The sequence below is a fragment of the Cebidichthys violaceus genome, unplaced genomic scaffold (genome assembly GCF_023349555.1).
Source record: "Cebidichthys violaceus isolate CVI_PGR_0920_01 unplaced genomic scaffold, fCebVio1.0.p SCAF_44, whole genome shotgun sequence".
NCBI lineage: Eukaryota > Metazoa > Chordata > Actinopteri > Perciformes > Stichaeidae > Cebidichthys > Cebidichthys violaceus.
The window spans coordinates 2,108,949-2,130,153 of NW_027176639.1; the positions used below are offsets into that span (position 1 = coordinate 2,108,949).

General features: G+C 43.7%; 3 protein-coding genes across 3 annotated transcripts; all 3 read right to left on the bottom strand.

Annotated features, from left to right (window-relative positions):
- Positions 1 to 3,512: 3,512 nt before the first annotated feature.
- Positions 3,513 to 6,456, bottom strand: tekt4 (tektin 4). The gene is made up of 7 exons (XM_068728974.1): positions 5,888 to 6,456; positions 5,268 to 5,338; positions 4,962 to 5,105; positions 4,773 to 4,859; positions 4,515 to 4,650; positions 4,259 to 4,413; positions 3,513 to 3,876 (listed from the first exon to the last, which is right to left on the bottom strand). The coding sequence occupies exons 1-7, from the start codon at positions 6,413 to 6,415 to the stop codon at positions 3,663 to 3,665; spliced, it is 1,335 nt and encodes a 444-aa protein (XP_068585075.1). The 5' UTR covers positions 6,416 to 6,456; the 3' UTR covers positions 3,513 to 3,662.
- A 743-nt stretch (positions 6,457 to 7,199) lies between these two features.
- Positions 7,200 to 11,295, bottom strand: LOC137886437 (polymeric immunoglobulin receptor-like). The gene is made up of 8 exons (XM_068728884.1): positions 11,198 to 11,295; positions 10,672 to 11,001; positions 9,946 to 10,266; positions 9,471 to 9,770; positions 8,705 to 8,800; positions 8,180 to 8,278; positions 8,007 to 8,071; positions 7,200 to 7,663 (listed from the first exon to the last, which is right to left on the bottom strand). The coding sequence occupies exons 1-8, from the start codon at positions 11,232 to 11,234 to the stop codon at positions 7,472 to 7,474; spliced, it is 1,440 nt and encodes a 479-aa protein (XP_068584985.1). The 5' UTR covers positions 11,235 to 11,295; the 3' UTR covers positions 7,200 to 7,471.
- A 2,544-nt stretch (positions 11,296 to 13,839) lies between these two features.
- On the bottom strand, positions 13,840 to 19,800 carry LOC137886537 (meteorin-like protein). Its single transcript, XM_068729029.1, has 5 exons — positions 19,455 to 19,800; positions 18,223 to 18,406; positions 17,908 to 18,133; positions 16,150 to 16,209; positions 13,840 to 15,255 (listed from the first exon to the last, which is right to left on the bottom strand). Exons 1-5 carry the CDS (start codon positions 19,547 to 19,549, stop codon positions 14,939 to 14,941), a joined length of 882 nt encoding a protein of 293 aa, XP_068585130.1. The 5' UTR covers positions 19,550 to 19,800; the 3' UTR covers positions 13,840 to 14,938.
- Positions 19,801 to 21,205: the final 1,405 nt, after the last annotated feature.

The following is a 21,205-nucleotide window of genomic DNA, read 5'->3' on the forward strand; positions in this document are numbered from 1 at the left end:
GGAGCTTCTAAATATATATGCACATGTTACCACAAACATCACACAAGGCCATGGAACTCACATTCCACACTCGGACAAAACATGTAATTTAAAACTGCTCTTCTAACCCTAATGGGACATTCCGCAGTAAAATTAAAGATTGATAGATGTTTTTATCCTTTAAAATAATCAGAGTCATTGACGGGACAGTCAGCATGGTGAAATGTAGCCTCACTCTGAACCAGTCCAAGGAGTAATGACCGACGCTAAAAGCAGCCGCTCCATCCAGCCAACGGAAACTTTGGCTTTCCGCAAACCCTCAAGCTTAGCTGCATGCATTTAGCCAACAGACACAAAAGCAAATAAACACCGTCATAAAAATGTTCTCACACATAAATAAAGCAGCAGGTCAACATCTGCCAGAGACGTTTTGGTTAATGAGCAATGATTAATTCATCCTTGGACCACCTCTAGGGGTAGAGAGGGGAAGGAACTGGAGATAAGGAGAAAGAGGAGAGAGGAGAGAGAGGAGAGAGAGGAGAGAGGAGAGACTGGTAGATGAGAGAGATACCTTGTAGTAAACTCATCCACGCAGGGCTCAGTCAAATTCTGCTTCTCATATACATACATGCAACAGTACAGATGAATATGTTTAAAAATAAAAAGTAAGTGGAGTAAGGCTGTTAAAGAGAGATGAGTGGACGAGTTCAGGCAGCTGCAGGGATGACATCTTGAATAATGGAGAAATAAATAGACGTTCATGAAATGTGAAATAAAGTCGAATGCTGAAGTTGAACTCACCTTTCTGTTGATCTCAGCTCAGTCACCAGGAGGAAGAAGGGAGAGAGCACTGGAGGAAAAGAAGGCAGTGAGTTGGTCCTGCTGTCTCTCTATTCTCCTCTCCCTCCCTCTTTCTTTTTCTGTCACTCCCTCAGATCCTTCGTTCATCCCTCCCATATTTTTTTCATTTATGCAACTTTTTTTTCCTCCCTTTCATCAAGTCACATTTGTCCTTTTCATCGTCTTACGACGTTCATCCAGTCACATGGTGGAGATGCACGTGAGCTCAACTTATAAAAGAGACTTTTCTCTCCTTATATCACACACACACACACACACACACACACACACACACACACACACTGTACAGTCAGTCAGTTGGTTTTAATTGGTTGTGTATTGAATGTTGTGTATCAAAACACTCTTTGGGTAAGAAAAATCACTTTCCCCTGTGATGTGTGAAAGGCTCAAAGGGCGTGCACTTTTATCCCACACAATGGTAAAATCACACACACACACACACACACACACACACACACACACACACACACACACACACACACACACACATCCCATGCCCACAGTTGGTGGTGTCATAAAATAAATGCTATGTGCTCCACACATAAGAGCGGAGCTGCCTGTCTGAACTCTTTCCCTTCGCATAAAGTTCAGTTTCATAACATCCTCAGTCGTGGCACCTCCTCATGAAGAACGCTCTCTAGAGACACACGGCTGCTCAATATTAACACGAAGAAGAGCTAAAAGTGAGGCTACAGGGCTTCAACACTATGAGCTGAACCTAAAGCACAATATGTAAATCCACAGTGATGTATGCAGTTTATAAAGAAAATATCAGAAATGTTTAGAAGTCAAGCTCTCAATGACTCAATGATGCAGGGCTGTCTATTGGAACTCTTTATTGTTCTTTTTCTTCAATATTGTAGTTTTGAATGCAGCGGGGTGACCGTGGCTAAGTGGAGAGCAGGGCCGCCTTTCAATCAGAGGGTCGGCGGTTCGATCCCCGGCTCCTGCTCTACTAGTCTCATGTCAATGTGTTCTTGAGCAAGACACTCCAAAATGTCTCCCGTAGCTGCGTTTACGGTGTGTAGATAGATACTGAATTGAAAGTCGCTTTGGATAAAAGCGTCTGATAAATGACAGTAATGTAATGTAAAGCTCAGCAGAGACGAGGCAATAAGATGTGTTTCAGGACTAGAGCAGCTGCTCTTTACTGTATATACATATCAATAGCTGTACCACAAACATGAAGCCAGCTGTTACATTGAAATGTAAAATATGATCTACATCGATCTCTCTGCTGCTTCTGTGCTGACAGAGAGCCGACTGTAGTGAGACGTGATGTTTAGGCTCAACAGCTCGCTCTAGTGGAGCAAATCATTACTGTTGGCCATTCGTCTCATATGTGAAGATACCGACACATGTTGTCATACAGTGAAGCAGGTAATTTACTGTGTAAGGCGTAGTAGAGATCACTCTTTATTAAAATCAGGTGCTAAATGTATTTGAATTGAAACTCATCATCATGCATCGTGTATTTGTTTATATCAAGTTAATAGTGTGTGTGTGTGTGTGAACCATGTGTATTAAACCACTTTCAGCCAATTCTATTTGTTCAGGTTCATCATCATTAGAAAACAGTTAAAGCTGCTCATCTCAGTTTCCCAGAGCCACAAACGAATATGATCAAGTGTCTTATTATTATTATTATTATTATTATTATTATTATTATTATTATACATACAGGAGCCACAGGAGCCACAGGAGCCACAGGAGCTACAGGAGCCACAGGAGCTACAGGAGCTACAGGAGCCACAGGAGCCACAGGAGCCACAGGAGCCACAGGAGCCACAGGACCTACAGGAGCTACAGGAGCTACAGGAGCCACAGGAGCCACAGGAGCCACAGGAGCCACAGGAGCTACAGGAGCCACAGGAGCCACAGGAGCCACAGGAGCCACAGGAGCTACAGGAGCCACAGGAGCCACAGGAGCCACAGGAGCTACAGGAGCCACAGGAGCCACAGGAGCTACAGGAGCTACAGGAGCTACAGGAGCCACAGGAGCCACAGGAGCTACAGGAGCTACAGGAGCTACAGGAGCCACAGGAGCCACAGGAGCTACAGGAGCACGGTAAGTTCACGTACCGTTCCCTCATACATATAGTGTCACTTGTCTACCGTCTATCACACAGTGTATTATCACACAGTGTATTATCTGCCCCATCATACACTATGATAGTAGTTCATCTTAGCGTACCTCAGATGTCTCTTCTGTAGCCTGTTACCCCCGATGACTCACCTCAGTCCTGCTGCCTCGATCCAGAGCTGCAGACAAAAATCTGATCTTCTAATATTCACAACTCTCAAAAATCTATTTTAAAAATGTTTTCTCTACAAAAGAAATGCATTGTTATTTGTGACATGCATGTTATTGTGAGGTTCGACATGTTATTAACTTATACCCAATGTTATATATCTAAAAATATAAACATGTATTATTATTATTTATTCATATGTTCCTCTGTTAGTCAATGTTGTTTCTATTCTGCGTATTATTTTGAATCTATATAATTTCATTTATTTTGTAATATAACTTAATGTATATTATCTATATACATTTTAAAATAAAAGCCTTCACTATAATGATTATTTATTTTTATTTTATTTTATTAATTGTCTGATGAACTTTTATGCAGTCATTGAAATAAGACTTTTCAGCCTTAAAGAACCTCAATTTAAACTAAACCTCTACACACAAATAGACATATATAATATATATATATATATATATATTATATATATTAAATTATTGTTTTTAAATTGCTCAGTGGCTCACAACACAACAAAAAGACAAAACAATCTGTAATATCAGACGTAGAGTGTCCTCAGTATCCCGACAGTGTGGACACCGCTGGGTATCGTCTACGGCGAGTCGTGCACTTCTCCCTCTCGATGAACAGAGAGTGGCTTTTACAGCTGACGTCCTTCTCCAGCGTGACGCGTGATTCCTCCAGCTGGGACAGGGAGCCTCTGGCCTCACTCAGCTGCTGGCGCAGAGATGCAAGAATGGCATCAATCTGCCTCAACTCCCCTTCCAAACTGCAGACATGACGCGAACAAAGTGAAGAGAGAGAGAGAGAGAGAGAGAGAGAGAGAGAGAGAGAGAGAGAGAGAGAGAGAGAGAGAGAGAGAGAGGGAGAGAGAGAGACAGAGACAGAGAGCGAGAGCGAGAGCGAGAGAGAGAGAGAGACAGAGACAGACAGACAGAGAGAGAGAGAGAGAGAGAGAGAGAGACAGAGACAGACAGAGAGAGAGAGAGAGAGAGAGAGAGAGAGAGAGAGAGAGAGACAGAGACAGAGACAGAGAGAGAGAGAGACAGAGAGAGAGAGAGTTAAAGGAGATGGAGCAGTATAGTGTGATGAGACAGAGTACAGTGGGTGTGTGTGTGTGTGTGTGTGTGTGTGTGTGTGTGTGTGTGTACCTGAACTGGGGCTCATCTCTGCAGAGCTCCATGTTGGGTCTGAGGGATCGGAGGTGAAGTCTGGACTGAGCTACTCTCAGTGGAGCCTCTTTGTTGTGGATGGCCTGCTGTATAGCCACAATGCTCCTCTCCTGGGCCCCAATCTGCTCCAAGTTCTACACACACACACACACACACACAATCACACAACACTAGAGAATCAAGCAGTCAATCAATCAGCTGCTCTGTCAGCCTGTGTGCCGGTCTGCCTGTCTACCTGTGCGAGCTTCATCTCCAGCTGGGCCTTGGCCTCTATTAGCTCCGCACAGCGCTGACTGAAGGCTCGGTCCACACTGGAGCACTGGACTCTCAGATCATGAGTGGTGTCCTGCAGCACTTGCTCCACCAGCAGTCTGACACGTACAAACAGCACCGCCGTGTTTAAAACTACTGTGTGACATTGTGTTGGAGGCTACCTTTCCATAGCCTCCAACACACGGAGCTTAAACACACGTCTGAACCACAGCAATCTGACCTGAGACTGTTGGTGGCCTGTTCTTCCTGCCCGGCCTTGGATAGGTTGTCCTGTGTGAACTTAGTCCACGATCTGCTGTTACACACCCTGCAGCAGACCAGAAGACAATTGCACAAAAGTTAAGTCCATTGTTTGTAACCTCGTGCGTTTCTACCTTTTTAAAAATGACGCTCGCACACACGGACTCACTGGTCCTGCATGGTGGCTGAGCTGGGGTGGTGCTGTGTGTCTGGGCTCATGTTACTGCATCTTCCACCGTGGTCATCAAAGCTGTAGGCCTGGTACTTATCAGACCAGTCCAACTCTAACGTCTGCTTAGCCTCTCTGTTCGTCCTAACACACACACACACACACACACACACACACACACACACACACACACACACAAACCGAAGGATGGTGCTCAGCTCTCTAAAGTTCAGAGGTTCAAACTCATTTTTAACATTTCATACGCGTGTCTACAGGTTGTTTAACTCTCAGGATGTTGACACTCACTTGATCTGACTGACAACTTGAGCCGTAGTCCTCTTCAGAAGAGCCTGGACGCTCCTGATCAAGTCCACTTCCTACAGAACGCATGTGTGTGTGTTAGTGAGCCCTCTGCTGGGGCTGTTTACCGCTAACTATTACTGCAAGTTATTGTTACTGAGGTATTGTTTCTATAGAGACACATCTAATGATTATTGGCAGAACAAATATCATCAAATTACTTGTTTTGTACGAGCAACAGTCTAAAAGTATATATTCAACTGAATCATTTAAGACACAAAAAGCAGCAAACAGCAGCTGAGTTCTATAGTTTGCATTTTTTACATGAAAATAGAATTATAGAACAGATTATGCTAAATTATTACACTCAACCATCTGATCCATTAAGTGAGTACAGTACCTCAATATGAACTATTAATGTGTTCATTCCCAAAGCATCCCATTAATACATATACATTAATTAATGGCTACATACAGTAACTAAGAATTCATTTAATTCATTCCTATATTATTCCTACTAATGTAAACTAATATTGTTTTATGTTTACGCCTCTTTACTTGTTGTATTGATACATTGATGTCTCATCACTGTCACATACAACTAACATGTCGAGCACACTGGTCACCTTCAGCAGCTCCTCCTCCACAGCGTCTCGGACCAGGTCTGGTCCCAGCCTCCTGGCTCTGCAGTTGAGATTATCGGTGGCGATGGCGTATGGAGTCTCGGTGGCGTCCAGCGCTTTCTCCAGCCTCGTCTTCAGCACCAACAGTGACTCCGTGTCGGCCAGCAGCTGGTGAATGTGCTGCTGCAGCTCCGATTTCCAGTAGTGGATCTCTTGTAGTCTCTCTCCCAGAAGACGCGTTCCCTCAGCCTGGGTCTTCACAGTGGCTGCCTCAGCGTCCTGGTACAGAGCTCTGGACTCCCGCTGGATGCTGCCGGCTTCGTGGCGGTTGGTACCGGCCCGTTCAAGGATGGCGTGGTAGTTGGAGAACCACTCAGCCGGTGAGTATTTAGCGGAGCGGTACCCCGCTGTGGCTGAGCCTGAGGACGGCAGAGGGACATCCAGCTCCACACGAGGCTCTCTCACCGGGACCCCCTGAGCCACAGCTCTGCTGTCATAGTGGGGCCTTTCCACCAAAACCTCAGAGCTCATTTTAAGACAGTTAGATAAGGCTACAGGTACAAGAACTGAATAAGAACCAGCTTCAGTCCTGAAGCAGACTGAGCTGTGTGTTTGTTTGGTGTTGCCTGGTTACTCATGTTGGCAGCAGCAGCTCCAGCAGCAGCTCTGGCTCAGGTGACTAATCATCCAATGAGCCGATCGGTTCTTCAACATGTAGTGAACTACACTACAACAACTGCAAGTATTATTACTACAACTACACAACATCACTACCAATACCGCCTCCTCCAGTCCCTTAAAGTCCCTTAAAGTATCTTAAAGTCCCTTAAAGTCTCTTAAAGTATCTTAAAGTCCCTTAAAGTCCCTTAAAGTAACTTAATTAAAGTCTCTTAAAGTCCCTTAAAGTCTCATAAAGTCCCTTAAAGTCCCTTAAAGTCTCTTAAAGTATCTTGAAGTCCCTTAAGTCATCGACTGAGTGTGTGTGTGTGTGTGTGTGTGTGTGTGTGTGTGTGTGTGTGTGTGTGTGTGTGAATATCAGTGGAGTGCAGCGTCATGCTTTCATTTACTGAGATGAATCACTTGTTTATTGTCTTTGTTAAAGTCTGGAACTGATGTTTTTTGATATCCCAACAGAGACGAGTTGTTCCAACATTTCACTGACTTTTATTGGTTTTATTGATTTATTATACTTTTACTAAAAGTACATATACATATATGTATGTATATATATATATATATATATATATATATATACGTATATATATATATATATATATATATACATATATATATATATATACGTATATATATATATGTATATTTATACATAAAGGGAAGTTAAAGCAATTAATCAAGCAATCGATACAAATATGTTGTAATTATATAGCAATACAATTAACAAAACTATTTGACATTTGATTAACAGGTAACACATCTCCAGAGCCACATACTGTTATAATAATGGTAATTATGAAACAAATCTGTAAAGTAATCAGAGTAGTTTTCAGTCACATTGAAACGGTTGGACCACAGCGTACGTCAGCTGGTAACACAGACGATGCAGAGACAAAATGCTGTGTCTGCTGTTCATCTTCTGTTGGCCTCGATGTGAGTTTGATTGCAGTAGATGTCCTCTGTTGACGTGATGTCCTCTGTTGACGTGTAGTTCTGGTACACAGACTCGTCTTGAGTTTCACTTGCATCGTCGTAGTGGTGACAGGCGCTGTTGGGTTTGTAGGACCGCTGCTTTGAGGAAACTACGTCTTGGTTTTCATAAATCTAAAAGAGAAGGGCAATGTTACTCAGATGAGAATGTATATAATCATCAGTAAGTTGCTCAGTACTTTGGGACCAGATCGAGACATCTACGGGTCAGATTGACCTGTAGTCTATCAGTTTTAGATCCTGACCTGTTCTCAACCACCTGTACTGAGCCGATGGTGTCTAAATGGACACCAGAGAGTCTATTTTACCACCCTGAAAACAGACGTTACATATTCAGCCACACTAACGGTAACTTCGTCAGAGTGTCCTTCTGTCCCACGTGTCTGTGATGTGGACTGGAGTGAGCTCTGCAGCCTCTTGTGTACATTAGCAAAGCTTTGGATTTTAGTTTTCTTACATCTGCTCCACCGATCACTTCCTCTGCTTCAGCCACCTTGTTCATGTTCATGTTGGCTCCAGCTCCTGGAAACACAGCATCAGATATGGTCACACAATCAGTTTGCATCTATATTTGTATGCGTTTGCCTGCGTGTGCATGGTTCTGTGCATGCATGTGTATGTGAAACGTACCTTGCACTTTGTGACATTTGTATTTATAAACTACGACCAGCACAAACGTCAGTGTGAGCAGCACAGCCGGCACAATGAAAACCACAGAGTGAGAAACTGCTGCATTCGGAAGAAACAAAGTATAAACAGAGTGAAAATAAAATCCCACACTTCCTGAAAACACACATCAACCACACACTCCCCTCATATCTGTCAAGCAAAAAGCAGAAGAAGAGTCACCAAACATTTGGTGTTTTCATGTTTCGTATTAATATCCAGCGCGTGTTTGGGTGACCGTGGCTAAGTAAAGAGCAGGGCCGCCTTTCAATCAGAGGGTCGGCGGTTCGATCCCCGGCTCCTGCCCCGCTAGTCTCATGTCAATGTGTCCTTGAGCAAGACACTGAACCCCAAAATGTCTCCCGTAGCTGCGTCTACGGTGTGTAGATAGATACTGAATTGTAAGTCGCTTTGGATAGAAGCGTCTGATAAATGACCGTAATGTAATGTAATTTAAAGTGTTTAAATATACCTGATGCACACAAATACCTTTGATCTGCTTTCCAGGGATAAGAGTGGATCGTGATCCGACGTGTTCCACCACAGCGACGGTAGAGATCACAGTGCTGGTCTGCTGTGGAATGACTGTTAGAGAGTTTCTTAGTGCTCTTACCTTACATAGTACATTACATCTTTAGCTCTGCAGAGAGCGATGTCTGTCGGTCAGTTGACAACAACTATCTTTACAACGCTTAAAGGATTGAAATGAATGTTGGGACAAACGTTCACCGTCTCCAGAAGATGAAATCTACACTGCATGGATTGGCACAGGTTGAGGTTGAGGTTTCCTCCACTGATGGATGGATTATGATGCACTTTCTTAGGATAAAATGTTATAACTTTGACTCTTCGGCACCATGTAGGTTCAGTTTTCCATTTGTCCAGGCCTTTGCTTTATGAACAAACACCTGCAAAACTAATGGCATTCCCTCAGCATGCGTCATGTTTAGTGATAATTAGTGAATATTAGCATGCTGACGTGCTAAAAATTACATCATCTACAAATCACATTCAGCTTTAATTTGATGAAGACTTTTGATTGAGCCTTTCCTTGCATGATGAAGATGAAAGGCAGTTTTTCTATTATTTGATAGTCCACAGTTTGAGGGATTAGATCTATTGTGTCATTGTGACATGATGCAGATATGAGCTATATGATATATGATATATGCAGATATGAGCTACCTCAACCTGCAGGACACGTTCATTTTACACACATACTCAGGCCTAAATATTGCTCTTTTCATAATCTTACCTGCTGACAGTTGGATCTTGGTGTAGTTTCCAACACTCCACTGTGAGTCTGAACCACACCAGTATGTCCCAGCATCCTCTGCTTTCAACTCTGTGATTATCACCAAGAAAGAGCCGGAAGAAACATCCTTCTGCAGCGTGAACCTGCTTTGACTCGTCACCGCGTCTGTGCAGTTGTTGCGGTGGTCTCCCTTACAGAGGAACTTCCTGTTACCGCTGTGTTTGGCTGGGTAGGGACACTGTAAAGTAACTGGACGTCCCACAATGCCGCTCACTTTGGTTGACCTCACACAGCACCACTCTGTGACACAGGAGGATGTGAATGATTCACATTTCCTTCAGATATTTGATATATTTTCATAAATCAAAGCTTTGTATCTTTAACCTTTCTTCGTGTTTTCTTTATATCGGTTTGACAGAACGCCATTATGTGAAAACTGATGGTTTACTACCATATGACGAGGTCGAGCTCTCACCTTTGACCTCTAGCTCAAAAGCAGAGAAAACATCAAGGCCAGTGTTTCCATGGACACCACAGAGGTACGACCCGGTATGGCTTTGGGTCAGACCGGTGACGGTAACTGTGAATTTCCTCGACACCATGTCGTCAGTAAGTCTGAAGTGTCCAGTTTGCTTGTGGTCGGAGGTGATGATTGCCTCCTCCAGACATGTGGAGGGCCGATTTCCTCTGCAGACGTACTTCAGTTTGTTCTGGTTCTGAGACTCATACGGACAGCTGATGGACACTGAACTCTCCTCATCACTTTGGACTTTGACGGATCGCTCACAACAGCTGTCTGACAGCACAACAAACAACATCACAGAAGTGCTTAATATTCAGATTCATTACTAATGTTAAAACATTGACTTTTAAAACGTAAAACACTGAAGTATTGTTGGGTGAATGTAGTGAAAACAAAGTAAAAGTGTCTTATTACTCGTTCAGTGTTGTGTATCTACTGAGTGTCAGCAACATAGTCGGTCAATGTGGAGCTAAAACACTGAATCAATTAATCCATTTTACAGGCTATTGATGTCAGAGACATGCAGTGGAGAAAAGGTACAAGTAGTAGAAAATGGAAATACTAAAGTAAAGTATAAGTACCTCCAAAATGTTATGCATATACAGTACAACTAACCAACACCGTCTAGATGAGAGATGAACTACTGAATGGGTTTGTGTTTGTTTGTGTTTCACGTACCTTGTTCTACTTCCAGATGGACTTCAGTGTAGAGGTCCTTTCCAGTCCGGGTCACCCCACACCAGTATGTCCCGGCGTCTGTAGGACTCAGATCAGAGACGGTCGCTGTGAAGACTCGCTCCTGATCGTCATCGTGGATGGAGTATTTGTTCTTCTTTGGTTCTGTGGTCTTAATAAGAACATCGTCGTTGCCGCAGTCCTTCTTGCACAGGTACTTCTCATAAGACTCGTAGCCCTCGCTATAAGGACAAGACACTGCAACCTGTCCCCCTTCATACCCAGACACATGGATCAGCCCTGCTGCACTGCTCACACAGCTCACAGCAACGGCTGAGTGGAGACATGCAAAAAGAAACGGGTCATATTTGTATGCTCATTTAACTGTTGTGATGTGGATGAAATACTTTTTTATCTTATGATACACATAAATAATAATAATAATAATAATAAAATCACTAAGACCAACATCGAGGCGTAGTCTGCCATATTGAAGATGCATAAAAACATATTTAATCAAAGAACTTACTGCACAGGGTGAAGAGCAGGCTGTGAAGGCTCCACATCCTCCTTTTATTGCACTTCAGTTTCTAAGAAACAGAAACCCCAAAGTGTGTCTTATATGAAGCATGATACTCCCACAATATGTCAGCATGCTCTGCAAGTGTTGAACCCTCTCACTTCCACATTTTGATCACCAATGTTTGATCAACATTAAAATATCACAGAGTGACATCTGTTGAAGTTAACCTCAACTTTAACTTGTTTATATGACTGCTATACATGTGTGTGATTCACCTATACATGTGTGTGATTCATCTATACATGTATGTGTTTCATCTATACATGTGTGTGATTCATCTATACATGTGTGTGATTCATCTATACATGTGTGTGATTCATCTATACATGTATGTGTTTCATCTATACATGTATGTGATTCATCTATACATGTATGTGTTTCATCTATACATGTATGTGATTCATCTATACATGTGTGTGATTCATCTATACATGTATGTGATTCATCTATACATGTATGTGATTCATCTATACATGTATGTGTTTCATCTATACATGTGTGTGATTCATCTATACATGTGTGTGATTCATCTATACATGTGTGTGATTCATCTATACATGTGTGTGATTCATCTATACATGTGTGATTCATCTATACATGTGTGTGATTCATCTATACATGTATGTGATTCATCTATACATGTGTGATTCATCTATACATGTGTGTGATTCATCTATACATGTATGTGATTCATCTATACATGTGTGTGATTCATCTATACATGTATGTGATTCATCTATACATGTGTGTGATTCATCTATACATGTATGTGATTCATCTATACATGTATGTGATTCATCTGATGTCAGTGAAACAAAGAAAGTATAATCACCTTCACTAATCAGATGCATATGAATTTATGAAGTATGAAGTACAAACGGTTCCTTTTAGTTGATGGTAGTTTATAAAGATACGTTTGAGATCAATCAGCTGTTCACATTGACGCCACAGAGGGGCGCTCTATCCAACCTCACACCTCACTGACAACGACACGCTGCAGTAACGCAGTACATTAACAGTACATTAACTTTCAACCTCATCTAACATCAATCATAATATCAAATCTGTGCTGTGATTAAAAATTCAATATTTGGTTTATTCCAAATAAATGAGATCCGACACACATACATGTCTGCGTTGTAATGAAGTGCTGACCTTCTCGTTTCTTTTGAAATGTACTGATCAAATAACACACAGATACATATAACCAATAGAAACAGTATAACTTCATGTTAGCTCAGTAACATGTCTTCAGAAGGTCTAACCCTAACCCAGAACATCGCTGACAGAATAATTATAGTTAAAACTTCACAGAATTATATAGCAAAACAACTAACAAAAGTATTTTAGATGTGATTAAAAGGCAACACATGTCGGGATAACTGTTTATCTACTGTGGAGAATTAACCAGAGGAGTGACCCTTGAGTCTATGTGTTTCACCCACAACATGAAGACAACGGTTTTTATGACTTTTTAAGAAATATTAATAAACAAAAACACTGGAAATGTCAATAATTACTACAGTGGCACACAGTTGTTATTCTAGAAACATACTTATATACTTAATATTGTGCCACCGTCTCTACCGACCCCACCCTCACAGTGGTGGTGTATATCAGCCATCCCTGGACTCCAGCTGACCGCTCAGCTGTGCCTCTGCATACTGCAGCACAAACTGTTTCCATATCTCACAGCGAAAGGTTGACATTAAGACCCCTGTGCGGAGGGATAAGTGTGTCCCGAATTAGCGAGGACGCCAAGGAGAGCTGGGCTGTTGCCAGGTTGGGTCGCCAAGGAGTGTTGAATGTTGCCAGGTTGGGTTGGGCTTCTGCCTTGTGGCGTGCTTGCATGTCGGCAGTGTGCAGGACGCGTGTGTTGTGGTCTTCTTAAACTACCCAACACACACACACACACACACACACACACACACGGGGGGGGGTTATATATAGGTGACCCTCTCGAGTCTTTAGGCTCCATCTTAAACCTTCAAGCGCTGTGTTAACGTGTCCTTTACGTCATTCAGCGTGAGCTCTATTCACATTACAGAGAATCATTTCCACTTCTACATCGATGGCAGCAGGGAGGGCCTGATACACAAATGAGTTGCATTATGGGAAGTTCTCTGTCTGAACACACCTTATCTCAGCCTCTGACCACTCTCTATTCAATCTGTCCGGCTTTAACAGCCTGTGCTTCAGCAGCATTACAAACCTGAAACCAAAAAACACCAGTTTCACACATCTGCACGCTGGAATGATTGTCAGGTATAAAGAATGGTTGTTTTTCCTGTGTAGAACAGCAAACATGGTTTGTCTCTGCAGATGGTGTGTGTGTGTGTGTGTGTGTGTGTGTGTGTGTGGGAGGGGACAATCCATTCTTGCTCTTCCTGAGTAAAGAGGGAAAGCATGGCGCAGACAGCAGGCGGAGGGAGAGGTGCGCTTACACCCCTCTAAGGTCATCCACACATCCGCCTCTGCTTTCAGCTTTCCACCCATCGAGCTCTGAACGAATTAAACATCCATCTGTCATACATACAGACATACATGTAATACATGTAATACATGTAAATGCCTCTGAGACAAAAACAGGATGTTGAATTGAGTTTAATTTTAAAATCCGGCCACATGAGTCCACTTTTATAAAAATCAAGAGCAGAACAACATCAGTTATTGAATTGGACCTGCTGGCTAGGAAGCCACGAACACACACACACACACACACACACACACACACACACACACACACACACACACACACACACACACACACACACACACACACACACACACACACACACACACACACACACACACACACACACACACACACACACACACACACACACACGTCAGAAGCTACTCCAGCGCTGACGCACCGCTGCTCTGCTGCCAGCTAGTGGTCACTGAACACTCGTATGCTTCTTGGATCATGTGTCTTTGCTGGCAGCAGGGAGCTGCTAACGTTTGCTCCTTCAGTTTTTGGTCCTACTATTTTCTTGCCATCTGTTTGTAATCATCTGCACCTCCACCACACTCCTCAGTGTGTCACACAGTATGAGACACAGTAATAATGATGATGCTGGATGTCTGTGTACAGACAGAGAATTAGATTAATCAAATGTAAACCTGTCAACGGAGAGACGAGCTGAAGGATGCTTTTTTATTTCTGTAGATATGAAGACCCTCTGAACTCGTGAGCTGAACACACACACACACACACACACACACACACACACACACACACACACACACACACGGTACATAAAGACTCACAGAGCTGCATACGGAACACTTCTGTCAGAAGACTCTACATTTTACAGAAAGCTTTTTACAAAGCAAACATTCATTTCGAGAATGATCACACAAGCAGTATCGTCGTGAGAATAAAAACGTCATCATTTTAGGCACAACATTAATTTAAGCTCCGCATCATTCCTTCGCTGCACTCACTCACGCAGAAACATATTCACACACAGAGTCACAGGAGGACATTTCAGTCGGCGGCTCTTTGGCTGAAATGTTCAAACGGCCCAGCTGTCTTTTCTGCCTGCAGACGTATTTTAACTGCTCAGCTCTCTGCACGGCTCAGAGGCGATGTCCTCCATCCTCCAAACCTCAGCTTGTTCCTCTTTGCGTCTTCCTCGACATCTCTTTGGTGAAGCGCTCCACCGTGTGTCGAGATCTCACTCAGTCCGTGTCTATTTCACAGGGGTTCGTTCCCGCTCTCTGTGCTCTGAAGTACAGCTTCTGGAAGTCCTCGTAGCGAGGTGCGCAGCCAAGCCAGGCTTTGCCAAAATGGACGGAGCCGGTCAAAAGGTACTCATCCCCTCCGGGCCGCACGCTGCACTGTGCGGGTACATCGATGCGGCCACGCCAGCCTCGCCCTCTGGCTCCACCCCACGCAAACACCTTGCTCTTCTGGCGAAACAGTCGACTGAGAGTCACCACGGCGGCGGAGTGGTCGTTAGCACCTGATGCTACACTGTGAAAGACGCCACTGCCAGCTACAGGAACAAGAGAGATGAATAACATGGATTTAATGAATTAATCAAGGGTAGTACAAATGAAAGTGTATGAATTAAAGAGGGACTGTGTTGAAAACAGACAATCGTCCTCTTATAAATCAATTAATAAGCAATAAAACAATTCCTTACTCAGTTTAATACATTCATGTTCTTGATGATTCAGCCTTACTCGGTCTGATAGGACAAATAGCTAACGTTGGCTAATGTTAGCATTAGTGTTACCCAGTTGTATGATTGAGTTTTCTAAATGTCTAACTCTCCTTGTGCTACTGTTACTCTACGTTTCAGCTCATTCAGATGACGTGATGATACCGTTAAACAAAAAGGCTTCAGAGACACTTCAATGTGTCACTGAGCTGCTGCTCAGTTGAGTAAAGATGAAACAGTTTGACTTTGGGTTCGACTGTTTGGGAGATGCATTCATTTGCTTTCTTGTCGAGAGTCAGGTGAGAGGATGCGCTCTCTTGTCTGTGCGGTAAATATGTAGCTGGAGCCAGTTAGCTTAGCTTAGCTTAGCTTAGCTTAGCGTGAAGACTGAAAACAGTAACTTCCTAAAGTCTCTGCTGGTTGTATGGTAACCGGTCCCGGCACATAACCACCCGCAAAACGGCACATTTTCGTGAATACACTTTGGTTTCTGTGCAGATTTAACAAATATAACGTGTTAGTTAGTGAGCTTCAGTGCATCTAGACCTGTTTTACTGTCTCTTCCTGTTCCCAGCCACTATGCTAAGCTAAGCTAACCAGCTGCTGTAGCTTCAGAGTCACCGTACCGAGATGAGAGCGGTATCGATCTCCTCCAACTCTATGGCAAGACAGGGAGTCAGCGTATTACACATTTGTGTATGTGTGCGTTTGTGTGGATGTATTTACCAAAGTCACTGGTACACACGGCCATCAGGACCTCGTCATCTGAACAGGGTTTACAGGTGACTACAATGGAAAACACAAAACGTTCAGCACTTCAACATAAGGAACCACAGAAGTTCCTATTTTCACGATCCATTTTCTTTCCTCATTAGCTTTGAATCACCATGTTTCCCCCTTTGTCCGCGTCTCTCTTCTCTGTGTTTACGAGACAAAAGAGACGTCCAGAGAGAACGAGAACAGCAGGTGAGGAAGAGACGCAATCACAGAATTACCCCTTGACCCTGTAAGCTATAAAAACAGCTATAAAACGCACAGACACACACACACACACACACACACACACACACACACACGCACACACAGACAGACAGACAGACAGACAGACAGACACAGACACACACACACACACACAGAGACAGACAGACAGACAGACAGACACAGACAAACAGACACACACACACACACACACACACACACACACAGAGACAGACAGACAGACAGACAGACACACACACACACACACAGGCTTTCTTCTGTCTCATTAGGGAAGCAGTCCTCCTCCTCCTCCCTCCACCAGAACGCTCTACTCATACGGGTGGGCTACCCAACATTCCCTGCTTTGGGGGCGGAGGTCTGTTCTTGATTGACAGTTGAGAGAGGATTTTCTGACCATTTTGCTCGACCCTAACGTAACCTTTTGATTGGCCTGCTTGTTTTCATAAGTTTGACTGAGACAAGGGAGTGAGGGAGTGGGGGAGGGGGGGAGGAGAGTGTGTCGGCGAGGGGCAGCTTGTAAGTGAGTTGAAGGAACGGGGGTGGACCAGTAACGTGCTCTTTTGTCACCTTCACTTTATGTCAGTGAGGAGACGGCCTGTGTCTGGCACCAGGAGTTTAATTACACAGAAACAGACCGTTTGAAAATAAACGTCAAGAGAAGTGAAACCTACTTGAGACTTCAAAGCCTCGGTCAAACTTTCTGCAAGGACGGTCGCTCGGACATGAGGTGCCGAGGAAACAGATCTTTAACACTCTCCATTTCTCACACCGACATTCTCAAAGCTCCTCACAACTTTCTGTTTTCAGTCAGAACATGTTGGATGTGCACAGACACATAGAACCCCACGAAGGAAGCATGCAGCTTCAATCTACTGCGTGAACATTTAGACTTTTGCTCCAGTGGTTTTAGTTCTTCTGGTGATAAATAAATAGCACACAATGGTTTCAGTTCAAACATTCAACAAGTGGTGGATGAAGTATTCAATGTATTTGCTTTAGTAAAAGAAGCACAATATAGAAATCCTCAAATACAAGTAAAAGCTCTGCATTCAAAGTGTCACATATAGTAACAGTATATAAGTATTAACAAAATGTACTTAAAGTATCAATAGTAGAAGTACTCACTATGCAGAATGGCCAGTATTAATGTTATATCAATATACCTTTGGATCATTATCAGTCTATTAATGTAAGCTCTACTTTCACGCTGTAGTTGGTCAAAGAGGAATTAATTTAACAGTTTCATATAGTGTTGGGTAATTTAATCTAACAGCACATCAAATGTAATTAGCTGATCATCATTTTTCTATGAAAATCATCTGAAAGGTAAGGTATAAAACTACACACGTTCATTGTGAAGTGTAGTGGTATAGAGGTATATAAAGCAGTGTAAAATGGAGAACCTTAAAGTTGCAAATAAGTACCAAACCTGAGTAAATGTACTTAAATCTCTTTATCCTACGTGTAAGAAAACATGTGGCTTACCTAAACCAGGGTGCAGGTATGGGTACAGGTGCGCTCCGGGCCCCTGGCTGGACACCAGCTCGTATTGGAAAGCCGTGATCCTCCGGCTGATGTCTGCCTGAGGGACGGCCTCCACAAAGAGAGCTCCCTCTGCCAGGCTGAAGCAGTGCACTGAGCCCCGAGCCTGGTCCTTCTCTGCCAGCAGCATCCTCAGATCCCCGTTACGCTCCAGATACACATGAGCGCCCTGAACACGGAGAACCAGGAGGACACACATGAGCTCCATCCAGCTGACACGACACGCTGCCGCGCTAACATTGTGGCTTCATACTCTACCTGGGAGCGAGCGTGGGGTTTGATGCACGCGTGAAGAGCCGCCTCGTGTCCCGACGAGGGCTCTGTGTTCGGCCGCAGGTTGACAAAGATGGCTCCCGTGGGGTAGAGCCACTCCAGAGAGCCCTGAGAGCAGCGCAGGTAGACCTGCTCCACATCCCTGCGATGAGACTCATGGCTCAGACCACTGCAGATGAGAAGACAGACTGTCATTATTCAGAGTGAGGAACAGACCATCAAAATGACCACGATTCAGGATTATAGAGCCGCACATGTTCAGTGAGATCTACAACATGCTAGAAAACTATGGTTATTGAGATCTAATGATAATGCAACAATCATTAAGAGCAACTCTGGTGCAGCTGTCTGCCAAAACAACACAACAACACCTCTCACTTTGGACGAATGTGGTGTCTCTGATGTGCATGAGCTATATCAGCACCAGGAACTCAGAGGGCTATTAAGTAAGAAGCTTGAGGTGAACTTTACAACAGAGTGGAGCTCCGGCTTTCGTATTGTATGAGGAGTGATCAAAGGGGCCGTAGAGCTGTATTTACTTAAGATAGGAACTGAAGCAGACATTCCTGTGATCATACTTTAACAGAGCTTATTTTAGATGCTTGTCTAGATAGTCTCACAAAGCAGAATTAAAGAATCTCCAGTCCACATATAACTGGTTTCTGTCGTCCTCGTGATTTCGTTCCCCTTGTGTGTAAAAGATGTTAATAAAGATTCTGTAAATGATTGATTGAAGTAATGGCACGCAGCGGCCAAACCCATCTTTAACTGTTTCCAGTTCTGCACCAGAAGATGAAAGTCATTCATGTACTCTGACCTTCCAGTGTTCTTCCTGGAGATTACATTACATCTTAATCAAACATCCATGAGTCTAATTAGTCCTTTGATCCCTCTGAAAACTGCAGCATGCACACAAGAGCCACTTCAAAGACTCGACCTCCTCCCTCTGCACACGACTGACGCTCCCTTCATGACTCCCTGCGTTTGGAACATTCTATATCCGCGGGTTAAAGTCAAAAGTTCATGAAAGTGGAAGATGAAAACAGAAAGGATTCTATCTCCACGTGTGAGCTTCTTTAAGATGTGCGAGCATGCTGGTCACATTCCAGAGTTGTGTGCTGTTTGTGTGTTTTCTTCGTTGCCTGTGAAACAGCATCGATAGTCGAGTGTGATCCTGAGCCGAGACGGACTCGTCCTTCGTCCGGCTTCATCCTCACCTTCCTCGCCAGCTACACTGGTCGCTGGAGTACTGTGCCACGGCCCGACACAGGAGCACAGCTGCGAACCAGTGCGCAGCCCACGGCCGGAGCATGGTGGCCCGTCCGCCCCTCGGCGGTCACCAAATCCCGAACACCGGACCCGTCGCTCCGCTGCTCCAGAACCGCAGGATCCCGTAAAAACAGAAGAAGAACCAGATCCGTTCAGCGCGCGCACACACGCTACATGGCGAAGGTCGCGTGAGTGGTTAGAAACACATCCTGACGAGTAAAAGAAGTAGAGGGCGCGCGCTGCAGGACAACAGGCTGTTTAAAAAGCGTTTGCTCTTCACGTCACCGGGGGCGCGTGCCAGCTGCAGACTCCACTTGAGTGACACGCGAGCGCTCGCTCCAAACCACTCCCACGCTTCCCCTCTGGAAGATGTGTGTGTGGAGCGTAGAGAGGTACCGCCACACTTTTACACAAACACTGGACCTATTGATTCAGAGCAACACACTTTAAATATTAAAATAAGCGTGGCCCATGTGACCAAACGCATTCAAGTAAAACCAAACCTGTAAACGCACGTGAGAAGTTTTCTTTATGTTTCATTATGACTCATGATCCGCTTTTAACACGTTTTATTGTTTCAGCCAAGTCGACATATTCTATCCATGTCCATTATCATTTCTATTCGATCCAGAACTATTCGTCTTAGGATGCCACGAGAGAAACATATAATAAACATAAACAGATGGGTCACATTATCGCAGTGAACATTAGAGCAGCAGACTCCCACAAACATTCACCATCACCTCTGCAGTCACTGCAGACTCTCACTCTCTGTAAAGACATTACTTGTAGGAATATGTTTCTGTCATATGTTACCTGACATCATCCTCACTGGGATGTACGTGTCTGTGTTCTAATCGTATAATATAATAGAGCTGTGTACGTCCTGTTATTCCACTGAGGCTCTGACGTCAGAAGAAGTCGCACGTGTGCTCTAAACGTCTGTTTGGTTCTCGGCCGGTTTTCCCGTGAGAAAACAGTCGGAACAGCAAGCATGTTACCGACTCGTCACATTCCCCCACACAGCCAGAGCTATGTAACGCATTTCACACACACACACACACACACACACACACACACACACACACACACACACACACACGCACACACACACACACACACACACACACACACACGCTGCTGTAGTGCTGTTGTGTGTGGGTATCAGGTCTCACTCGAGGAGCCATTCGTTTTTATTTCATATAAATTACATTACAAGCTTCCACTTTCTCTTTAATAAAGGGCGTATCAGTTGTAACTATGGCTTTATTATTGACAATAAATACTTTGCTAATGTTTTTAGATCAGGTTTAAGCCATTAACGTTTGGGTTAACAGGTTGGGGAAATTCCCTTTGATCTGTTGCATCTATTGTACAATAAAATGAGAACAGAACTCAACCCTGACCACTTACTGTACCACTTACCATTCAGGACGCAGATCAAAATCAAATAACCTATTCAGCATTTATGAATGGATTACTAACATTTATAACTGCTTCACTACCAAATAAAGGACGGACACCGGCGCTTTGTCACAACCCAGCAACCCCAAATGATGTCTTACAACTGATCTAAGAAGCACTATGTGTTAATTACCCACAATTCAACTTCTAAACCCTTTATGAAAGGTGGCTTAAAATGGTGCCCAGAATGATAACATATATATATAATTTACTCAAATGTGTCCAGGTTACATAA